Source organism: Ascaphus truei, chromosome 2 (genome assembly GCF_040206685.1).
Source record: "Ascaphus truei isolate aAscTru1 chromosome 2, aAscTru1.hap1, whole genome shotgun sequence".
Taxonomy (NCBI): Eukaryota; Metazoa; Chordata; class Amphibia; order Anura; family Ascaphidae; genus Ascaphus; species Ascaphus truei.
In genome coordinates this window covers 452,748,618-452,772,862 of record NC_134484.1, presented here as the reverse complement: position 1 = coordinate 452,772,862, position 24,245 = coordinate 452,748,618, and the positions used below count along the sequence as shown (strand labels likewise).

Sequence of the window (24,245 nt, the reverse complement as noted above, 5' to 3'; positions counted from 1 at the left end):
GAAGGCAAACGCAACGGGGCTTGTCAGAGGTGAGGAGCGGCGCATTCCAGGTATCTGCCAGGTACATACTGGGTATTTGCTCGAATAAAGTGTGTCGGTGCAGTACTGCTGCGGCCAGCTTTATTGCTGCATTTGCCCGTCTTGTCCCGCGGCTGTTTTCGGGCTGGCGCCGAACAAGGCCGCCCATCTTCCCCGCATCTTCCCCCCCCCCTTCCCTTCCCCTCGCGACCCCTTGGCTGTTCCACTCCGCTCCACGCGTTGGATTGCTCGCATACCCCCTTACCTTCAGCCTCCTTCGGGGATGCCTGGCGTCTTCTGGATGCCTGGCGTCTTCGGGGATGCCTGGCGTCTTCGGGGATGCCTGGCACACGTGACCGGCTCTCGGCTGTCGTGCGGCACGCTGCGAAAAAAAAAATTGCCGCGTCTGCCCGCACATTGCGGTGGCGGCCGCATAAGAATTAAAGCGGCAGCCAGTGTATTAAGTAGAAATAGCAGTGTTAGTCCAGATGCAATACTGCAGAGTAAATGAAGATTGTTCACAAATTATAATGTTTCAGCCTCACTGGACTTGACTTAAAAGACTAAATCAACAACATTTGCTGTATTGTTTGGGATAAGGAACTGATACTATACACCACATTGGCCCGGATACATCAAACTCTGTTAAAGTGGAGTTCATTTCGCACCCGGTAAAAAAAGTGATTGCAAGCGTTACTACCGCAATTTTATGTTGGTATTCATCAATATTGCAGTAATATTTAACCCTTTGAGATATTCGGGAACAATTGTGGCGCAGGAATTAAAGCGACCATTAATGATGCATTAATTACCGCACATTGCGATCATATTTCTATGATAGGCTTCTGTGATATCTATTATTACAGAAGCCTATGATTACAGAAGCCTAACATTAACCAGTTTGATGCCTGTGGTTACCAAGGTATACCACAGGCCCAAAAAGGGGTTAAAACATTGGGGGCAAAATACACAACCTAACCCCGTTGCCCAACTAAGTGGCTACTAAAGCATTGCCATGCAATTCTTTACTAACCGCTAAGGTATTGTAACCAAAGGGTTAACTCCCCCCGCCACCTCCTAACCAACTACCTCCTACCTCCACCTCCTCCCAAACAAATCTACCCCGAAAAAAACATCCCCCCCTCCCCCTCTAGACTTAGCACAACATAGAGGAAAAGAAGGACCACACAGGAGACTTGTTATGAGTATTCACAGCATCAGAGCTATTAAAGGTAACGTTTCATGACTAATGCATCCCTTCTTCAGACCCAGCACATTATCAGGTCCAGCTTTGAGACGCCGGGACCATTGGAAGGTAAGCATCAGAAGCAAAATAATATTTATATACTCTTTATAAACAGTGGTGTGCCATTTATACCTACTATTGCTCCCCTCTAGACTAATGCACAATATACCTATTGGCCAAATGTGACTTATAGTGGTATTAACCAAAATAAAACACACATACAGATGTGTCCAGATTTACTGTTGTAATCTTTCTAATCTAATCTAATTTACTGTTACTAATCACATTCTTCCCCTTTAACGTGAGGTCACAGCACTCAAACAAGGGAAGCAATCACCAATCCGGTTGCTTGATGTACCATGTCATGTCATCTTGTTGATTGAGAGTTCATTCTTAACAAAATGGATGGCTGATCACATTGTACATAAACCAAAAGGATTGGTGAATGTACCATGTGACGGTCAAATGTGACATCACAGGCCTTTACTATATAAGGCCCGGAATGTCTCATTTGACAGGAAGAAGAGCTACAAGCAACATCTGGAAGATGAAATGAAAGAAGACATCGAGAAAAGAAGAAGAAATAAGAACTACTCAAAGGAAGCTGCTCTTCTTTCAACAGAGAATCTATTGCTTTGGGTAACGTTGAGGATCTATCAACCTTCATCTTGAATGGCATTGGATTAGAAGAATGCCATCGGGTTCTATTTTAACAGCTTTTCATTTTTTTGTATGCCATTAAGCAAGGATTATTTTAGTTTTTTTGTGTTTTTAATTGTTCTTTGCCATCGGACAAGGATTGTTATCTGGTTTTATTTTTATGGTTTGGCATCGGCACTTTATTAGGTTTTGCAGTGGGTTCCCATGAGGATGAGGAGAATGGCCTTCACCTGAGGATTAGGAGAATGCCCTTCATCTCGGCAGGGGTAATTATTTGATTTATTTAAGGTATTCATTGGTTGGCAATTATCTAGGTCCTTGTTGAGGGGTTAGGTAGGCACAGTGCCAGTCAAAGGATTTAATGGCTTAGTATAGTATGTATGATATTATGATGTATTACAATACATGTCTATTTCTTTGATGTATATTTTTGATTTTCAGTGGGCAAAACTTCTATTAGGCACATTTGGCTAGTAGGGCTATTGACCTTTACTGTGGAGGAGGAGGAATTTTGATGGGGGTAGGGGAGTGGGCGATAGGGGTACTTACCCTGGGAGGATGATTAGGTCTAGATAATAGAGAGGAGTGCTGCACACCTTAAAAAGAGAAAAATGATACAATTACCGGTGCTCCAATGTTAGAACGAAAGCCTGCAGTCAGTCCTGAGTAAATAGAGGAAGGAACAGAGGGCACAGCGGATTTTGCAAATTGAAACTCATTTATTGAGCCAACACAACGTTTCGACCGTGGAGGTCTTTTTCAAGTGACAATGGCACGGTCGAAACGTTGTGTTGGCTCAATAAATGAGTTTGAATTTGCAAAATCCACTGTGCCCTCTGTTCCTTCCTCTAGGATGATTAGGTCTCCCAGGTTGAGGGGGTAAGGGGTGGCGGCAGTGGTAAACCCCTTAATTACATTAGCGATTAGCCACTAAGGTAATGAAGATGGGTTATTAATGTATTTTAATGTTAATTAACTGAATTTTTAATTATAGCTCATCATTTATTGGCAATGTGCCTATCTAAGACAGCCATTGAGAGGACCTAGTGATATCCACAGTTATAATCAATGGTTTTAAGTTAAAAAACATATTTTTAATATTATGTTTTTTTATTATGAATGTGTATTTTATTTTGGTTATTGCCCAAACCCCTATTAGCCACATTTGGCTAATAGGGATATTGGCCATTAGTCTTGAGGGAGGGTATGTTTGTTGGGGGGGTGGGGGTAGGAGATGGGTGACGGGGGGAGGGGGTGGGGGAAGGAGGTAAGGTTGGCAAGGGGGGTATGTATTGTAGTTTAATGATTATATTAACCCATTCATAGCTTTTTCTGGTCAGCTAGTCATGGAAATCCATGACTAGTTGACCCATGGCCTACAAAGGGATTAATATGCACTGTAATGTATTAAAAGTAATATTTAATCATCTATTTCAAGTTAGTTTAACTTATCATGCCTATGTATATAATGTATGTATATAATGCCCAGAATATTTTTGTATTATATACATAGGAAAGACTCAATGATAAAAATAGTTGCAGTATTTCTGCTGTTCATCCCACTCCGATAAATATTGGAACTTGATGTATGGCAGTTTTTAGATACAAATATGGTATTTTGTCTATTTTTTAATTGGATCCGATACGTTTAACGGATCCAATAAAAAGTGCAAAATTTTTGATACAACGTTGCTGTATTGAATTATAAAAACAAGGCACTTTTTTGGGGTTAAAATACCGCATTTTTGTTACCGCAGTTTGATGTATTCGGCCCATTGAGTGTTGCATAATGGGGGCTTTAAATAAAAATTTTAAGCAGTTCATTTGATATTTGAGATTGGTATCCAGGACAAGAAGAGCGTTGGTTTAGATTATCACAAGGGAAGCAGAAACAACTGTCTAAGAAATATATTAGGTCCTCTCTCTTATATATGAGTAGAGAATAACTATGGAAGACTCAAGCCTTATAATTGGCTACAGTATACCTCGTGGATAGATACCCATAAAGACAGCAATTCATTTTCTGTATTTTCCATGTGACAAATAAACTGTATATTCTTTATATTTAATGGAGAAAGCTCAATTGTGAAAACTGAATAAAGCGTGTAAGATCATTCCTGAGAAGGCACGGTTGAAGATAAACAAATATGCAGAAAACTGTAACTCATTTCCCTCAAATATTTGCCATAATATTAGGAATTAAACACTTGCAGAATTTGTCTTACAGGTGATTGTTGACAAAATATTTCACACACCAAAAAGTGCTCAGATATTCCAAAGTTTGCATATTTCTAATGATGAATGTCAAAGTATCAAAGTTCAGGCAAGAACAATAATGGCCTGGCACTGGATGAGTAAACCAATTAAACACACCCTGAGTTTATGTAAATAATGCGAAGAAATTTTGCCCTTTAAAAAGAGGAACAAAGGGTTGAAGTTAAGCACACAGAAAGTACAATCAAATTTCAGTAAACAATTGCATCCATGTACTGTAAGTAAATATGTACAGAACAACTACATTCTGCTATGTAGAAAGGTCTATTCAATAAAAATACCTGTATAATTTAAAGAAGAAAAATGAAGTCCAGAAGTAAAAACAATAAGTAGAACAGGTAATACTGTCGTATCATATCTAGTTAATGCTGTCACTGTGCATGCGGCTGCAGTACAGTATGTGGTGTCCAATATCATCAAATAAGATTGGAATCCTTGCATCAAAGTAGATATTCTGATGCTGTAATGTGACAGAACGGTAAAGAAGACAGTAAAGCTATTTCTGTGGCACTAGACAAACGTACAAAAGTTGGGATCACGTCACATAATAAAAGTAAAACACAACCATAACATTAGTTAAAAATAAGCCAAAACATACAAAACACTTTGTATAGCACGTTATCATATAGGCAGAGAAGATGAATGCATAGTTAACGAGGAAGTTATTTCTATTTAAAGGTGCACAGCAAATAAAAAATACCACTTGTGAGCACATTAACGTCTCAGACATTTCACCATTATCTCTCAGCATATAGTGCTTCTACTGCAGCCAGGGATCATGGGTAATGACATGCAAATGAGCACAGTGTCACTGTTTGCTTCTTGTCTAATTTAATATGGACCCCTAAATGCTTATGCCTGCCGCATTACACAGCTTTTTCAGCACATCTTGGGTTAAAGAAGTGCAAAAAGCTACACTTCCACATAGTTTGACAGTTGAATTTCTTAGGGGGCTCTTAATGGAGAAGTATTTATTATTCAAGTGTTTTCTTTACCCGTATCCCACCCTGTCCTTATGAGAGAGAGATAAGTGGTGATTGAGACGGGTGAGAGGGGCTCTGTCAGTACCAGAACTTGCACACAAAGGGGAGCAGCCAGACGAAGTCAAACCCGTCCCAAGTTTAACTTTAAATAAAAACACTTATACAGCTCGGTGTCAAATTTGAGAATGACTCCCCTTCAGCCCTTCAGGCTCGGCTGGGAGTTTGGTGGGGCTCGGTGCCCGGGGAGAGCATAGGGCCTCCTACCTTCTCTGGCATCTCCTTCTGCTCCTCATCTGCACTATTTCGCGTTGTCATGGCGATGAGCCATCGCAAGCAGAAGATGCCAGAGATGAGGAGAACTTACAGCTCTGGAGAGAAGGTAAGAGGCATTTGCAGAGGCCGCGCACTCACCCCTGGCAATCAGTTTATATTTTGTAGGAACAGCTGCATTCATTCTGGACCCCTTCAGCCACATCTGCTTTCCCCCAAAGGCAGACATCTGAAAGGGGTCCCCAAGAGCTGCTGCCCTCTACACAGAACCAGTGTGCTAAGGGTTAACATCTGTTTTTGCCTATTGCTATGTGTTTCATCAGCCCCACCCACTGGAATGTTAATGATCCAGGTGGACAACAACTCTCAAACCACAGCTGCATTCATTTTGAGCGCCTTCAGCCTACTTCTGCGATGCCCCAAAGGCAGACAGCCTTTAGAGGCAGCCGAGGGGTAGCCAAAGGGTGTCAGCCATTTGAAGCCATTCGCTAATGTTTGGAAATATTACAGCTGATCTATTGCAAATGTGAAACTCACCAGCCATGTCATTCCCTGTACCCAATGTTTCAACCTACCCTGCCTATAGATTGTAAGCTCCATGAGGTAAGGGCCTCTTCTAACAACACATTGCACGCCTATCCTACCTCTTCTAACACACTTGTAATCCTGTCTGTAAATGTTACCTTTGCCCATAATCATATCTCTGACTGCCCACGAAATGACTGTAAACTGAATGCATAACCCTTGTTCATTTAATGAAACGATGTATTATTATCACTCTTGCTTTCCTGTCTGACTCTTGTTGAAAAAAATAATTCCATTCAATTGTAATTGTTATCTAACTTACTGTAAAGTATTGTGATGCCCCTTAAGTTGAGGCCTGTATTTACATTTAAAAAAAATGATGATGATGATGATGATGATGATGATGATGATGATGATGATGATGATGATGATGATGATGATGATGATGATGATGATGATGATGATGATGATGATGATGATGATGATGATGATGATGACGACGACGACGACGATGATGACGATGATGATGATGATGATGATGATGATTATGGTGATGATGATGATGATGACGATGATGATGAAAAGATCGGGGCCTCTGTGTGTGTGAGGCTTGCACCGGTGGCACTGCCATCAAGCTGGCCCTGCTCCCTTTAAGCATGTCACTGAAATTAGTTCACTATGGTCCTAGGAGGGGGGTTGTCTTGTAGGTTCTATGTAATTAGTGACAGCAGCATTATCCTTTACACAATTTACCCATGCAGTGGGTTATATTCTCAAAGCTCTGAGTTTGCCAATCCGTGAGTCTGGCTACAGCGCATTTGTATTAACAGCATGTGATCGAGAGAAGTTCAGAAAGTAAAATGTCAAAGATATAATTGAATCCAACGTTTCATCCGAGTCAGATTAGAAGTGTTAGAAGGCCAGATCCATGTAGTTCACAGAAAAAAATATTGAGATAACAACTTACCATTGCAATTGGCTTTATTAAACATTTGCAATTTGAATAACATTTTTCTTTTCAGGAGGGACCCTTGCAGCTGGGGCTCCAATTGTAACTTCCACAACTCACCCATCTCTATTTAAAATAAAAAGGCTTCTGTCTGAAAAACGAATTGCTATGTTAGGATAGAAGAACAAAGTTCAGCAATAGTGCTCAAATGACCATAGAAAAACAGTTTATATAACATCCATAAGGTATTTCTTGATTGAAGAATGAAGGTAAGACAGGCAAATCACAATTAAGTGAGTATATGGTATATAGGTGAGCGTAATGTATTTGACATATCTCTGGGGGTCCTAGGAGTGCTGTAACTGGAGAATGATTGGCTCCACTACACCACACCTAATGAGGACAATGTCACACACGCTTGCAACCACCGTATTATACCTCCCAATATGATAAATGGTGTTGAACTCACATGAATAAAGCCTGTATTCTACTTGTCTTTTGGGCGTGCATCCGTAATGGCAGTAGATCAGTAGAGATTCCGCACGATGCAGAGTAGCAGAGCACAGCCATGCAATCAGAGACGAAGCGCCACACAGGCGTGAAACGCGTAAGAGCTACCCTCCATTCCTGTCTGCACCATGGTGTCTAAATAAAGAAGTTTCTTACTCTACTGCTGAGATCCTGATCATTGCATGGCTGTGCTCTGCTACTCTGCATCGTGCGGAATCTCTACTGATGTATTGCTATGTTAAACAGCTCTCCACATATTTCAGAACATAAGACACTGGACCTTTCTAGGTCCCTACGAGACCTCATTTCAGCCTCCTTTAAATGTTCGCATTAAGATACAGTAGGTCCTTCATTTTTCTTTCTGAGATTTTCCTCCTCCTCTTCCATTCTTTTCTACTACTTGTATATTTGTCCCTCTTTCTGGTACAGTATTACTGCAGTGCTTGGTCGCTCTCTGCTTACTTCTACCCAACTTGAGATTTCCAGTTGATTGTTTCTTTCTTTCCGTCCCCTTCGCCTCTTTGTCTGTACCCTTTCTCATTATTTCTTGTATTGTTTTATGCTACCGGAAAGTGTGAATAAAAGGGGCATTAGCTATCAGTCTGAATGACTGCACATTCAAAGTGATGTTTGCTCCAGTACTTTGCTTTGATGGAAATTTATGATTTGGATTTCCTCATGATTAAGTTCTAAATAATGATTATTTTTTTTATGCAGTGAAAATCTACTCTTTCCAATGTGGAACTGAAGTTGTTGTTTTCTTTGCAGCCGTTCACACTACGCTCTACATGCATGTTTTAAAGGACGAATTTGCAATCTAATTTGTTATCAGATAAAAAGATTTGCATTTGGCCACAAGGAGGTTAGAATAGGATTCATATCAGTTCCACAGTAGTACTTTCCCCATCAAAACAGTATTTCTTTCCTATACATACAGTATACATTTATTATTTGAAAAACATAATCACATCAAAGGTGATCTGACAAATACGAAACTCTGCATATTAAGCTGACAGCAACTCTTGTGTGAGCTGCAGACGTGTTGAACTCCTTGTGGGAGCAGGGACTTTCAAAGACTCCATACTTACCCAATAGGAACCAGTGGTCACGAAGCAGCTTCCAATACCTGTGAGGACATCTGATCCGGCTTCCACGTGGTGTTTGGGTAACATTATCCCGAAAATGCTTGTTTAACATCACTTTGATGTACGCACAATACTCACCTTATCAATTGTTTATGTCAATATAATTTTTAATGCACTATGAGCGTTGTGCGCTGTATTTTTTGTGTTTTTAGCAGACACCTTTACCTTAACCTATTGAATGCCCCATGATCATTAGGGCCGGCACTCTACGGGTACTACGACGTGTTGGGTCCATTAAGCTAAGAATGCTTGTTTCTTTAGGGGGAGATCCAATGTAGTGGTACATGTGATCAGATCAGAAGGGGAGTGTCCTCCACTTCTATCAAGGCCCTACGGGGCCTGTCCACCACCACACAATCAATAAACCAAGGGATCACGGGGTTGAGACCCTGAAGACTGGTGGCACTCAGGTGCCGCCGGTTTTCATGCACTCAAAGGGTTGTAGATGGTCCATCCCATTGCTGCTTTTGTAAGATATATTTTGCATATAAGGCCACTCAGAGAGTGATACTGCTTCTTCTTCCAATACCTAAACTCCCTTTTTTTAAAGGGAAGAGTTACCTGATTTTATAAAGCAATGATGTCCTTTTATTACACCTTTTACAAACGATATTTGAAGAGGTTTGCTCCCTCGTTTAAAAGCTTTGTAGTCTCTGTACAATAAGGTTTCCAGGTGCTTGCCACCAGTTAGGCAATGAGATTGAATATGTATGGCAGGGGTAGCAAACTCCAATCCTCAAGGGCCACCAACAGGTCATGTTTTAAAGATATTCCTGCTTCAGCACAGGTGGCTCAAACCGTTGCTCAGTTGAAGACTGAGTCACTGATTGAGCCATCTGTGCTGAAGCAGGGATATTCCTAATACCTGTCCTGTTGGGCCTCTTGAGGACTGGAACTGGCCACCCCTGATGTATGGGAACAATGGAGCTATGACCAGCACAAATTGTGTCAGTAATCATATGTTCAGCAGTGCCCCTAAAAGTGAGAACTTGCCCTTCCAAGAGACCCACTCTAGTAATTAAAACTATTCGCCCAGTGACATTAGGGTTAGGGTTAGAGTTAGGGAGTCAGTCACAACTGCGCTAGGTCTCTAGGATTCATGGAAATTAATTTCTAAATATTTGATTTCAATAAGGCAATAGGGACAATATTAGATATAGACATTTAAGATGGGCAGGTTCAAAATCCGAACTTCACAAGTTTAACTCGGACTTTTGCATCAAACTTCAGAATCCATTTTTTATCCGAGCAAAATTGGAGACAAAACCCAAGAAAGTAATGCTTGTGCAACAAGAGGAACTCTTAAAATATAACGTTTAATACCATTTGTTTAAAATAATTGTGATACAGTATATAATATCCATAATCCTTAAGATATAACGTTTAATAGTATTTGTTTAATATTAGTATTTTTAAACAAATACTATTACAAGTTCCTCTTGTTGCACAAGCATTACATACTTTTTATACTAGCCACACATGGATTTTCAGTGTGCACACAGGTATCCTTTCCTGTATTTCTTTGGACATTTGCTACAGTTTCTATTATACCTTAGTGGATCACCTGTGGTTCCAATATTGTTAGTTCTATTTAGCATATTGCACCTGCACATGTACATTATCTAACTAGTTTATTTATTTGTCATCACTTTCACATATCTCATAATCACATACACAGGTCCTTCTATCTATAACCCAAGAAAGGCTCATATTGTTCTTATCATTTTTCATTTTTTTTTTTTTTATGAACTGGGCAAAATTTTGGATTTCCAAATATTAAAACATGGACATTTTTTAGAATCAAATCCAAAAACAAAACAACTGTGAAAGTGCCCACACTTAGTAAGAAAGAAATACGATGGTACAGTTTCTGCATCCAGTGCATAGCTCAGTGTATGGCACTGTGCCTTTAAAATTGCATGTGTATCTGTGCTCCAATAAAAGCCCCTCCCTCACTCCACAGAGGGAACCTGTGAGTCAGTGAGCAGACTGTGTAAAGGGAACAGCTCCAAGTGAACGTACTGCAGCCAAATAAAGTTGAGGCTTGCTAAGTTAACACTTACCTGGTGTTCTGCAGTTTACCAAAGAAGTAAATTCTGGGGAGACCAATACAAACTTCTTCATAGATACTGAATACAAGATAAAACAAAGCACAGGTTTGGACATTATGACAATGAACGCTGCAATTTTGCTTCTCATTCTACAAGTAAGTTTTACTTCATGTTTGAATTAAATAGAAATAGACGTGTTAGTCCAGTTGCGATAGTGCAGAATAAATGAGTATTTCAGTATTGAGTGATACCTTTTTTTATTTGGACTAACCATTGATATTTAAGGCATGCATGGCTCTGTCACACAGGCTTTCTAGATAAGTACCCTTTAAACTCTCTCTAGTGTCAGTGGCTTGATCAGCACACATGATTCCCCAATGGATTTTGTCTTCTCTATTAGAAGTTTGACAGTGTATCAGATATTAGATTGAAGTGAAGGTAACAGACACTTAAGGTGCTGAAATACTTTGTTGTCATTTGCTGCGAAAGAAATATACAATGTGCATGATATTGATTTACGTACATCTCAACCCCTAATTTGTTCTATTCCCTGAAAATCAGTTCTGCGGTGTCTACCTTATAGGTATGCATATACACTGTATTTATTAGTGTTCTTTATTTCTACTGGGAATAAAAAAACTAGTGCTGTGTATGGCAGTCTCATAGTGCAGGTCGAATCTGATTAATAGATTACATGAATACTATTTTGGATAAAAGTGTTATTACTATATCTTGTGTTGCTCTGATGGAAAGATGAGACATGCTGTTGTATACCGTTGTTTTATGTATTGTATAGGTAGCAGTTACAGTATGTTTGTATTTGATGTGCATTCTACACTGAGGAGTAGAGGTGACTTTCGGAAGATAATAAAACCTATTTATGCTGCACGTTCCGCAGTGACAATCATAGCACAATTGTACAACCACATTGGAAGTTTAATGTAGAGGTCTGATGGGTGCAATTCTCAATATTCAACATTGATGTTGTATTTTAATGCTTTCTGCAGGAATCATTTATTTTCCTTTTCATGCCCTGGTGCTCTAGATATATGCTTGTATTTTTGTCTGGGTATCAAATATGGTTGCAATCATGTTACATAGGAAGTAATGACTTTGTCATCTCTTAATAAAATGTGTACATAAATGTTATCCAAGGAAGCTTACATGAATCTATGAAGACACGAACACTGATGGTCAAATATCGTTCAAACCCAAATATGATTGTACATAATTTACCAGGTGTATAGGGGAAAAACCCAATGTTGAAAACACAAGAAGAATTACCGAGGCCACAGCAGTCCCTTTAACACGCACTCATGGTGCGTGTTAAAGGGACTGCTGTGACCTCAATCATTCTTCTTGTGTTTTCGTGAATCTATGAAGTACTGAAAAGTGCTGGGATGTTCTTATTGGACGTCTGCACCAAGGCCTGGCTGATTAAGATGATATATTGCACATACTGTAGGTGTCTGTGGGGGTAACATATTAATGACTCGCTGCAGCAAAGCTGGTACCAAATGTCTGCACGGGTGTCTATGGCAGTAATGTACTGAAGACTTTGGCTGCAAAACTCGGATAAAATCTGCCCCAGATTTAACGGAAGAAAAAAAAATCCCAATACTTTAAAATGTACTGTATTTCTCTGATAAATCGGATGCAGATTACATGGGTCTATACTGATTTTGTTATTGGATCCTTTGATACATCACCCCATGTGATTAACCCTTTCACTTCCAAAGGAGCAAACATCACATAGGTTTATGTAAGGCAAAAATCTGAGCTAGAAGTGTCAAACAGAAACATTGATTTCACTGGGACCTGTTTTCTTGATACATCTGTTGCTGTTTTCTCACCCTAGAATTGCACCACTTTTGCCTTGATGGTTAGACCAGGGATGCTCAACTCCAGTCCTCGGGACACCTCAAAGGTAATTTTAAGGATATCCCAACTTCAGCACTGGTGGCTCAACTCTGATTGAGCCACCTGTGCTGAAGCTGGGATATCCTGAAAACCTGGGGGGGAGAGGGGGTCTATAAGACTGGAGTTGAGAACCTCTAGTGTAGATACCCCAAGGTATCAAGTGCAATTCTGAGGCATCACAAACAAATGCTCTATAGCTATTAGGAGAGTTTTTTCTATGGGGCATGCGGCGCCTTTACTTGCCCCAGCTATACCAATGAGACGTGGTCATGTGACCCCCACACAGAATTAACTCTTTAGCACCCATTGATTGGCAGACCCCCGTTGGTAGCACCATGGTTAAACAAGCCGGCAATCCAACTTTTCCAAAAGTGTTTATTTTTTCACACAGCGATCTGTTCATTTTCCTCCACAAGAAGTGTGTTTTTATTACCACTTAAGAGAGGTTAATTAAGCCGCTTGTAATGCTAATACCTTCTCTCTGATTCCCTCTGCAAGAATTTGTTTGTACAGTTCCCACGATAACAAACACAACTTGTTTACATAAATCACAATAGACAGATAAATAAATTCTGCCGTCTGAGCCTTTGAAGAATAATTCACGCTTAAAATAAATAACTTTATACAAAATGCGTTTCTTTAGAAATTGTGAAACAGTTTGTTTCCAAGAATGTGTTTATTTAAGTTTTCGGTATTTGTGTGTATATAGGTGGGTTTGTATGTGTTTGTATATATGCATTATATGTGTGTGTTTTTTTTATACTAAATACAGTATATAATATATATATATATATATATATATAAAACTATATACACATATTGTTTCTTTCCTATTTTGCACCTATTATAATGTTGCTTACAGTCATTAAACCCAAACTGGTTGTTCATTGCAACATATCGATTATTGCAGTCACTTTATAAAAGAGAAACATAGTAAGCATTTAACATATACTAATAAATTGAAGTTATGACTAACTTGTTTTTAGCTATACTGTAATTGCTTAAAGGAAAGTTACAAAGTTGATGGATTTACAAATATATCCCAGTTATGACCAGAATCGGGAGGTGGATCACTTTGGCTAACATAACATGGATTAAAAATCAGGGAACACCTTCCACTGAGATCATTTGTATTAGAGATGATCCCAAAAAGTATTACACATGCCAAGATGTCGATTTTGACTTGTTATATACCCAAACAGCATAAGACTAAAAGATTGAGGTATAGCCGTTATAGGTACAATAATATATACTGTATGATAGATTATTAAGACACCTTGATTCCCTTCTGTGATGTGCTTGTGCATGTGTCTGGTATTTTGACTTTCCCTCTTCCACCCATTATTAAAATTCCATAATGCCGCAGAAAATAGTACAGAAACGTATGTATATTAGTATAGATGTGTGAAGTTAGCCAATTTTTCTTTGCATGTGTTTCACTTGGAGCATTCAAAAATGTTGCTAGAATTTTTAGCCTAAACATTTTGGTCTAATTGATATTTTCAATCGAACTTTGTCATTTTGAATTTTCCTAGAGAAGAATCAATCTGGAAGAGGGGGTATGGGGGAGAGGGGGAGAGAGATACCTGTGAACATAGAACTATTTTAATTGAAATCATATGAATGTAATTTGCATATGTCTGTCTTCATGTCTGTCTTCATGTCTGTCTTCATGTCTGTCTTCATGTCTGTCTTCATGTCTGTCTTTCATCTCTCTCTTCATCTCTCTCTTCATCCCTCTCTCTTCATCCCTCTCTCTTCAGCCCTCTCTCTTCAGCCCTCTCTCTTCATCTGTCTTTCTTCATCTGTCTTTCTTCATCTGTCTTTCTTCATCTCTCTTTCTTCATCTCTCTTTTTTCATCTCTCTTTTTTCATGTCTCTTTTTTCATCTCTTTCTTCATCCCTCTTTCTTCATCTCTCTTTTCACCTCTTTCAAACTATTTTTAGGCTGTGGAGACTGAGCTCGATTTTTCGGCTAAACAAATGGGGAATTTTCGCCAAGTTGGAAAGTGTGTACGAAAAGTTTGCAAATCTATTAGCATAATGAACTGAATTGGTGATTTAACTACATTAATGTCTTACTGTTTTTGTACAGAATGATTTTTGACCCTCTGTTTTTTTCTTTATTTTCTTCTGCCAATTTTGATTGATTTTGCAGCAGTACAAAGATCGCCCTAGAGAGTTTCCTAGTTACAGAATAAATACAGTAGGCGTCCCCCCCACAGGTTGTTAATGCCACACAGCCAGAAAATGCTATCCTCTGCAGACTATGGAAAGTCAATGCTTGCTCACCGCGGTGGTTTCATAACCTGTTACCAATACCTCTTACATCATAGCCTACTGCCAAAACAGCATATGTTATTGGTAAGAGAGACAAGAAAACGATCTCAAAGGGGGGGCTAGTGCTCTCTCGTTAATGCTGGGAAAAAAATATATTTTAATTTATTTAAATTTTCTTTAAAAATGCTATATAACGTGACCCTGATCACTGCAGTTTTGGAGGAATCACATCACTTTTTTCTTAAGTCAGACATTGACAAACTAGCTCCTAAAGAAAGCAGTATATAATACAGTGTATAAATTGGGGTGTTTATTATGGTGTTTTTTTAGAGGAATGTGCAAAGCTTCTTCACATATCTCCTAATGCTGGAGTGCAGTCTGTTCTACATAGCTATGTGCTTTCACTGCATTGCAATCCTAATATATATGTTGCTATAGTAAATGTTATTTAACTTTTTAAGTATTCAAGTTTTTGTGCTGCTTACTGTAAGCCTATTCTAACAGCCTCCACTCTGCCTCCCTCTGCCTCTACAATCTTACTCCCTTTAGCTATGTAGCCTGCAGGGCAATGTCTTGTACTTTAGCTATTCTGTCCTGAAGGGATTAAAGAAGACATTAGGTCAATGGAAACAATTGATGTAAAATGATGCATTACACACGCATGATTGCTGGCTTTCTTTACATTTTGGCATTCTGTTTCTTTCTGCACATACAGTACATAATAGGGATATACTGTACTGTTTAGTATCCTGTTTTTCCTAAATACTGTAGTTTTGCAGATGAATGTACTGTATTGTAGAATGTAGTGCAGGTGTACCATGTAGAAACACGCATAATGGTATTGCACTTTAATATTGGAAAAAGAAAAAATGTGCCCAAGCGCTAAAGACTAAAACACCAGTGTGACAATTGCAAAATATATATACTGTATATATAAAGGCTGCCTAGTAATACTGTCAGTACTGACAGAGAAAGTGAAAGTGAAAACAAAGAAAAACCTGGCGCCAAAAGTTCATTGGATAATCCTGTACTCCTCAGGGGATCAGCACACTTGCTTGACAGGCCATATAGGGGAAAAAACACAAACAGACACAGATCATAGTGCAACACTGTAGGGTAAAAACAGGTCTACACTAATACACACACTGCACATATAACATAGAGACTCCTAGTGACTATAAAAACTATTTATTAAATAAAAAGAACTATGCCATAAAATGGTTTGGACAAATGAGAACACCGCTGGTCATCCAGATATGAAAAATCGGAGCCCTACTTACAAGCAGCAAGGCAAAAACAGGCAATGCAACAAAGAGTCTTCCGGCTGCTGCTGATGTCTTTGCAGAGATGTGATTCCTGCTGCACCGTGACTCTCGTGCTGACTCTCCCTCCAGGGGTTAACAGGAACAGTGGCAGTGTTGGAGGCCTGCTTGTGGGGCTCACAGCTCTCCTCCACGTGAGGCTGCTCTCCTCACTTCCTCCTCCGGTTACACAGGCTGTCTCAGCGTGCCTGCACGCGAGTGTGCACGTGCCCTTCTGTCTGGCAATGACGGCCGTGTGTAACCGGAGGAGGAAGTGAGGAGAGCAGCCTCACGTGGAGGAGAGCTGTGAGCCCCACAAGCAGGCCTCCAACACTGCCACTGTTCCTGTTAACCCCTGGAGGGAGAGTCAGCACGAGAGTCACGGTGCAGCAGGAATCACATCTCTGCAAAGACATCAGCAGCAGCCGGAAGACTCTTTGTTGCATTGCCTGTATTTGCCTTGCTGCTTGTAAGTAGGGCTCCGATTTTTCATATCTGGATGACCAGCGGTGTTCTCATTTGTCCAAACCATTTTATGGCATAGTTCTTTTTATTTAATAAATAGTTTTTATAGTCACTAGGAGTCTCTATGTTATATGTGCAGTGTGTGTATTAGTGTAGACCTGTTTTTACCCTACAGTGTTGCACTATGATCTGTGTCTGTTTGTGTTTTTTCCCCTATATGGCCTGTCAAGCAAGTGTGCTGATCCCCTGAGGAGTACTTTAATATTGGGGTTCATTTTTAACAAACTGTAATATGCACTGATAATGAGTGTGACTTGCACATGTCCAACTATTTACATTTCTTTGTAAAGTAATGATTCCGAAGACATCACTGATATCGTAGAACAATTGCAGATGTTGACCTCTCCTAATGTCCTTTGGTCCTCACCACAGCCCATCTGAGAAGTCACTGCTCTGATAAAATAATTTAGTGTTTGTTACATTGTAGTTAACAGGTAGCAGAGACACACCACTCAACATTAGCCTGGAAGACCTGGCAAGGGTCTATTTTCTGGGGCGATCACAAATATATTTTTGGGACAGAAAGGAATTCACGTGCTTGCATTTTGGTGATTTGAAGCCTAATGGAATGTTATTCTTAGACCTTAGACCACTCAAAGACAACAAAAAACAGACAAAAAGATGCCCAAAGCTACTTCCAATGTGACAAAAATACACAGTGCAATACCTATATATTCTCTTGAAAAAAGGGTCATTTAGTTCTACCCTTTAGCCAAAGCATCTTAAGCCTGCTGCCACTTTCAAGACATGACCGTAGCAGGTCGTAACACTCATTGGGTTAAAATTCTTATTAACCTGTATAATTACAGGAAGAATGATCACATTGGATCCATCGTAACCTGGCAAAATGAAACTGACCTGCCAACTTGGAAATGTGTGTTTACCACTCAAAGACACTCAGGAGTCCAAAGAGTTCTAGCACAATTTGTCAGATATGCAGATGATGTTTTTAATAATAATATCCTGGCATGATCATAGAAGTGGGTACTGTAGGTAAAATAGTTTGTCTATCCCGATTATCACTAAAATTGAGCCTGCTGGGGGCGCTCACATGATGTCAATGGGTATGGATGTCTGCTAAGGCGCTCCAACAATTTTGCCCCTAATATGTCCGAAAATCCATCTGAAACTCTTCAAAATTATTATAATAGTCTCCCCAACTTCTGAGAGGCCTCCCAAAAACACAAAAGTGTACATTAAGCACGGGAAACAGATCCCAAAAATGGTGGCTTTCCTTCCTGACGTCCCTTGGACTTGGATCTGGAGAAGAAAAAAATCACATAAAAAACTAAGAGGACCTTCTAAAAGACATTAAAAGTTCTATCCAAGCAGAACTGCATAACGTTATTGTAGAATTTAAAGCAGAAATAGCATTGTTGGGTAAAAGTATGGGAAATTTATAACAAAATATGGAGGAGTCTCTACAACTGCAAGCAAACATTGACTATGAAGTCCTGACATTAAATGAAGAAATAAGGTTGTTAAAGGACAACTTGATGACCTTGAGAATGGAGAGGAGGCAGAATCTTCTGATAAGATATGTCCCTGAATCGATTACCTTGGAGTGTCTGCACACTTATCTAAATTGACTGACTGTTCATCTTTATTAATCCATCTCTGGAAGAAAGCTCCCTTCTGATGGGCCGAGTCCATCATTTTCTGGACCCAAGATTTTTTGACCCAAATAGATCCAGGGTTATAGTTATCAGAATCCACTATTTTGTGGCTAAAGAAAAGATTCTCACTGACTGCAAAAATAAAGGAGACTTTACTTTTGAAAAATAATCAGTGATCTATCAAGGATCAGCATCTCTAGGCAGAAGGATCTTTGCCCCATTACCACCCTGCTGTGGGAGAGGGGCCTTAGATACTGTTCAGACTTCCCCTTTTTAGACTGGTGGTAGATAAACATCAGTTCTCTCTCCAATCCCAAGCAGAAGATTTCCTTAAAGATTTAGGCTTCTGCCCAAAAAGGCCGGTAAAAAATCTGCCAGATTGTTATAATAACAACTCTTTGGAGTTGGTGACGGCGTGATTATCTCATCAAGTGCATAGTTACAAAATGGTATTTACCGAAGAAGTTATAAAGTGCTTGAAACAAAGCAAGAATTGTGGTCCAAAACGCTTACATCAAATGTTTCCTGATAAAGGAGGGTTCCTAGGAGGCCTGAAAAAAACGAATTTGTAAAGAAGGTACATATTCCTATTTTCAGGCGTGAGAGCAGCTGGATCAACGCATCTTCAGGCAAACGTTTCAGCAGAAGGAAGACATATTGAACACACACTTTGAACCACACTTTGAACTCAAAGTTTATAGTAATCTTAGTGTTTCAGATTAGATTATAGCAGTTTAACACATTTACGAGCTATGAAGGAAACACCCCTATTTCTCGTTTATTGAAAATGAACCTCATACCGCTGTGTGTCTGGTACTTGCTGACAAAAGACAGTGACATCAATTTAGTTCATATCAGTTGATTGCCTACATTGTGCATTTTATATAGTGTTTACCTGCATAACCTTCAATTGTGCACATTTTAATGGGAATTGATGGAGAAACATATATAATATGATAAAAACGAGGGTGTCCCTTTTTTCCTGACCACCGTGTATATTCCATGTTACCTCTTGTGAAGTATGTGCCATTTTATTCAGAGAAGAAATGTAATTTCTATAGCTAGGAGCTGTCACGTATAGCGTAGAGGCTTTATGTATGTTTCATATTAAGATATTGTAGGGGAAGAAAAGACAAGAGAACACACAATATAAGTGTAGATGTATGGAAAAAGTTATAAGGCACGTGATGATTTCTTGGCTCATATGTCTTGCCTACTCACAAGATATCAGTGGATAAAAGGCAGTTTGCAAGAAGGGCTGCTACCCGTGTGGAATTTATGTAGTCAGGATCTCTCCCTCAAAGGCTCAGTCAGCGATGAGATGAATTATGTGAAGGATGAGAGAAAGCTACATAGTGCGATCAGGCTGATAATAAATTCTTTATGTAAAAAAAGGTATAAAATGCGCACTCACAATGTGCAAGTTTAAAACAAGCATGTATCACTCCTGACGAAGCCGGATACAGTTCTTTTCAACTGGGCGAAACGCGTTGAGTGGATCTTTTTGATCTTGGAGGCGATCAGTAGTTCACCAGCCCTGCAGCCGTGATGTCACACGCTCCGACGGGCGCAAGGAAAGAAGCTCTAGTCTCGGATTACGAGCGGTGGAAGCTTGAAGAACTCAGGGGAGGTGGTGAGCAGTGCGGTGAACCTTCAATTTCACTTATTAAGTGATACATGCTTGTTTTAAACTTGCACATTGTGAGTGCGCATTTTATACCTTTTCTTACATAAAGAATTTATTATCAGCCTGATCGCACTATGTAGCTTTTTCTCATCCTTCACATAATTCATCTCATCGCTGACTGAGCCTTTCAGGGAGAGATCCTGACTACATACATTCCACACGGGTAGCAGCCCTTCTTGCAAACTGCCTTTTATCCACTGATATCTTGTGAGTAGGCAAGTCATATGAGCCAAGAAATCATCACGTGCCTTATAACTTTTTCCATACATCTACACGTATATTGTTTGTTCTCTTGTCTTTTCTTTCCCTACATGCTCCCCCTGGATTATTTGAGAAATATCACACATCTTGGAACCCGTGAAACAGGTCCCACCAGAGGGTTTGAGCTGGGTAATCAGACTTACATTTTTTTAATTTTATTTTATTTTTAATCACTATTATGTTCACTGTGTGTAATTTGTATTAGTTCTACACCTTTATTTATTTTAAGTTGTTCGCGCCTTTATATTAACTTTTTCACTACTAATTCATATAAAGATATTGAAATGAAAAGTGTATTGTTCATTATAGAATTTATTATTTATGTACCCAAGTTAAATTGTACAAGAGTTACATACAGTATGTATGTATGTATGAATGTATATATACTGTATATATGAATACACAAAAAGACACAGCGTGCCAAAACTGAATAGTAGTATGTATAATATAAAACACACAACAATTACATGAACCTACATTTAAGAGATTAAAAGTGAAATCCACTGAGTCCAAGTGAGAGCTGATAGCCCAAGTGATGTAAATCTGCAAGGACCCGGTACACCAAGTCCCTGGACTGTCTGCTCGCAGCACCTGGCACTCGTGGAAATATCACAGGGAAAAAAAGGTGATCAGCCCATCCTCTGCTGGCATCTCAGCTGTGGAGTCACATCAAACTCACCAGCCGGAGAAACTCCTAAGGCAGCCTCGTGGTTTAGCCTGTTCCCATCTGATTCCAGTAGATCGCGAGCACATAGTCTCTGCATAATGGTGGCGCATGTGCATCACTATCCGCCGGAGGGAACTAGCAAACATCTGATCTGCCCACCAGCTGTAAACTACACCTTGCGTGATGACATATAGAACGTAGTGACAACCTCAACGCGTTTCGTACTCTCGTGCTTCTTCAGGGGGTGACGTCACTAGCTCCAGGGCTCTTCTATTTAGGGCAACTGGATACAATTGACTGATCAGTAGGAGTTTTCAGCGGGTCCACAATAATGATCCAAGATCACTACATTTTTTTGCTATTGAATCTCAAAAAGATAACATTAGAAGTGGCACCTGAGTTCATCATTGGAGTTCAAAAGACTTCAAGGAGACATTCCAATGGCTTTTTATTCATCCTTTAAAATTAAGAAAAGGGGGATCTCTATCTTATTTAAGCATGATGTTCCTTTTAGACCCAAGAGGTAAAGAAAGACCCTGAAAGTAAATACATAGTTGTATTTCAGTTAATATTACAATGTATATGTGCACAATGAACATCAATCATATTTCCTGAGATAAACTCTGTAGTCCATTGGAGGATACTCCTACACATTTTAAAATTGTGCAGAACCCTGATGTAGACAAACAAAAGTCTAGGTCCCCACCATACATAATCACAAATTCGAAGAATTTTTGAGATTTAATTAAAGAACTTTCCCTAATTGATAAGAAAAAAACAAAAAAAGTATAAAAGCGCCGAATGGGTTGTTATTTGAATATGGGCACTGGAGCAAAATAAAAGAGAAAAAAATCACAAAAACAAAAAAGGCATGTGACATGAACCAGTCCGGTGCAAATGAGTGTTTTCTGGTGTTAACTAAAATATAAATGGAATTAAAGTAATCACAACCCGATGGTGGATGCAGCTTCTGATAATAGGGAACCCCCAGTCCCTAGTGTGGGCGTAACAACAAGAAAGAAAAAAGTGAGAAGCGCAGACAGTGGGGGTTGTGATTAAACTAAAATTCTTTATTAAATAAACTAGTCCCAGGAAAAACCCCTCTAGGACAACAATGTGAAATCAATACATAAATAGTGATTTAAAAGTAGTGCTGATGGAATGGATGTGCGGTACCAGTTGATCAGTCTCCAGGGGATTGAAAACGGGAGTTACCCGATAGACAGTCTTGGTCCTTTAGATAGTGCACTGCCCGGGCAGGTATTGGTGAAGAGGGGTACCCCAGGGTTGAGACAGTATTGGAAAAGCTCACCCTTTGAATACTGCAGATCCTTGGCGGTCCTGCTGTCCCTCAGATCACGGAAACCGCTCCAGTGCACACAGCATGGATGTGCTGTAACTCGCGATACCACGCAGCCCTCCGGGTGTCCGGGTCTGATGTCACTTCCGGCTGTGACGCACAGACCCTTCCCGGTAGTCTCTGGGCTCCGTCTTTCAGCGCTCCACCTCCTGATGGTACAGTGACCACACAGACAGCGCGTCAAGTGGTATTAGCCGCTTCCTTCAAACGCACTGTTTAGCCAGCAAACACTCTATTTGCTCCTCCTCCTACGCGTTTCACCAAAAGGCTTCGTCAGGGATCGAAGCCTTTTGGTGAAACGCGTAGGAGGAGGAAAAAATAGAGTGTTTGCTGGCTAAACAGTGCGTTTGAAGGAAGCGGCTAATACCACTTGACGCGCTGTCTGTGTGGTCACTGTACCATCAGGAGGTGGAGCGCTGAAAGACGGAGCCCAGAGACTACCGGGAAGGGTCTGTGCGTCACAGCCGGAAGTGACATCAGACCCGGACACCCGGAGGGCTGCGTGGTATCGCGAGTTACAGCACATCCATGCTGTGTGCACCGGAGCGGTTTCCGTGATCTGAGGGACAGCAGGACCGCCAAGGATCTGCAGTATTCAAAGGGTGAGCTTTTCCAATACTGTCTCAACCCTGGGGTACCCCTCTTCACCAATACCTGCCCGGGCAGTGCACTATCTAAAGGACCAAGACTGTCTATCGGGTAACTCCCGTTTTCAATCCCCTGGAGACTGATCAACTGGTACCGCACATCCATTCCATCAGCACTACTTTTAAATCACTATTTATGTATTGATTTCACATTGTTGTCCTAGAGGGGTTTTTCCTGGGACTAGTTTATTTAATAAAGAATTTTAGTTTAATCACAACCCCCACTGTCTGCGCTTCTCACTTTTTTCTTTCTTGTTGTTTTCCCTAATTGATGCCTGGAGATCAAAGAATCACAGTCAGAGAGATTACACCTTCTTTTCCTCACCACATGATCTCTACTCTAGAATAGATTACATTTGCAGATGCACTTACTAGAATTCCCTCTTGCTGTCTCTGTACGTTCTCCCTACCTACCAATTAGATTGTAAGCTCCTTGGAGCAGGGACTCCTCTTTCTTAATGTTACTTTTATGTCTAAAGCACTTATTCCCATGACCTGTTATTTATATTATTTGTTATTTATATGATATGTATTACTACTGTGAAGCGCTATGTACATTTATGGCGCTATATAAATAAAGACATAGAATACAGATTACATTTAGGTGAGTCCTGGTGTTTTGACGTGTGTATCCCAGAAAACAATACTGTAGGTCCAATAACTTGGTCAGATCACGCTTCAATTGAAATTACCTTTAAAGCCCCCTTCATTCATCTCCGATATAGTCAATGGAGACTCAACAAATCTCTTCTAAACCATCCAGAAATAGATAATAAATATAAAGACTTGCTAGAAGATGATTTCAGACTTAATGAGGGTTCTGATGATTCTTTTTGGGAATCGCATAAAGCCACAATTAGGGGAACTTTTATCTCAATAGTCTCCTATAAAAAGAATACCAAATGGCAATGAATGAAGGTTCTCACTGATAAAATAGTATTCTTGTAACGAGAGCACAAAAAACATATAACTAAAAAAACATACAAGACTTTACTGTCTGTCAGAGACTAATTAAAACGGGTCCAATTAGATACAGAGCCCTAAAATGGAAAATGCATTTGTACGAGAAGAGTGGCACAGCAGACCGAATTTTCGTCACTAAATTAAGACGGATCCAATCTAAGGCTTAGATTTCTGCTACTAAATAAAGAAAATGCAGAGATTACCTACAATTCTTCATTGATTGCTATAGAATTCCTACACTTTTACTCCAAATAGTACAATTTAGACCTAGAAAATGCAAACTCTACCCTCCCTCTCCTCCCAAATCGGTGATTTCTTAGGGAAGTGTAATCTACCCAAATGATCAAAAGAGGACATAATTAGCCTAAATGTGAAAAAATAACAGAA

General features: G+C 39.8%; 1 protein-coding gene across 2 annotated transcripts in view; it reads left to right on the top strand.

Annotated features, from left to right (window-relative positions):
* Positions 1-10,556: 10,556 nt before the first annotated feature.
* CRHR2 (corticotropin releasing hormone receptor 2) overlaps positions 10,557-24,245 on the top strand; it is a 446,496-nt gene continuing 432,807 nt past the window's right edge. For both annotated transcript variants that reach the window (XM_075587953.1, XM_075587949.1), the window contains exon 1: positions 10,557-10,786. Coding sequence is in view for 1 of the 2 variants with exons in the window: in XM_075587949.1 (XP_075444064.1) it covers positions 10,748-10,786 (39 nt within the window). In the remaining variant the exon portion in view is untranslated. The remainder of the gene's footprint in view (positions 10,787-24,245) is intronic.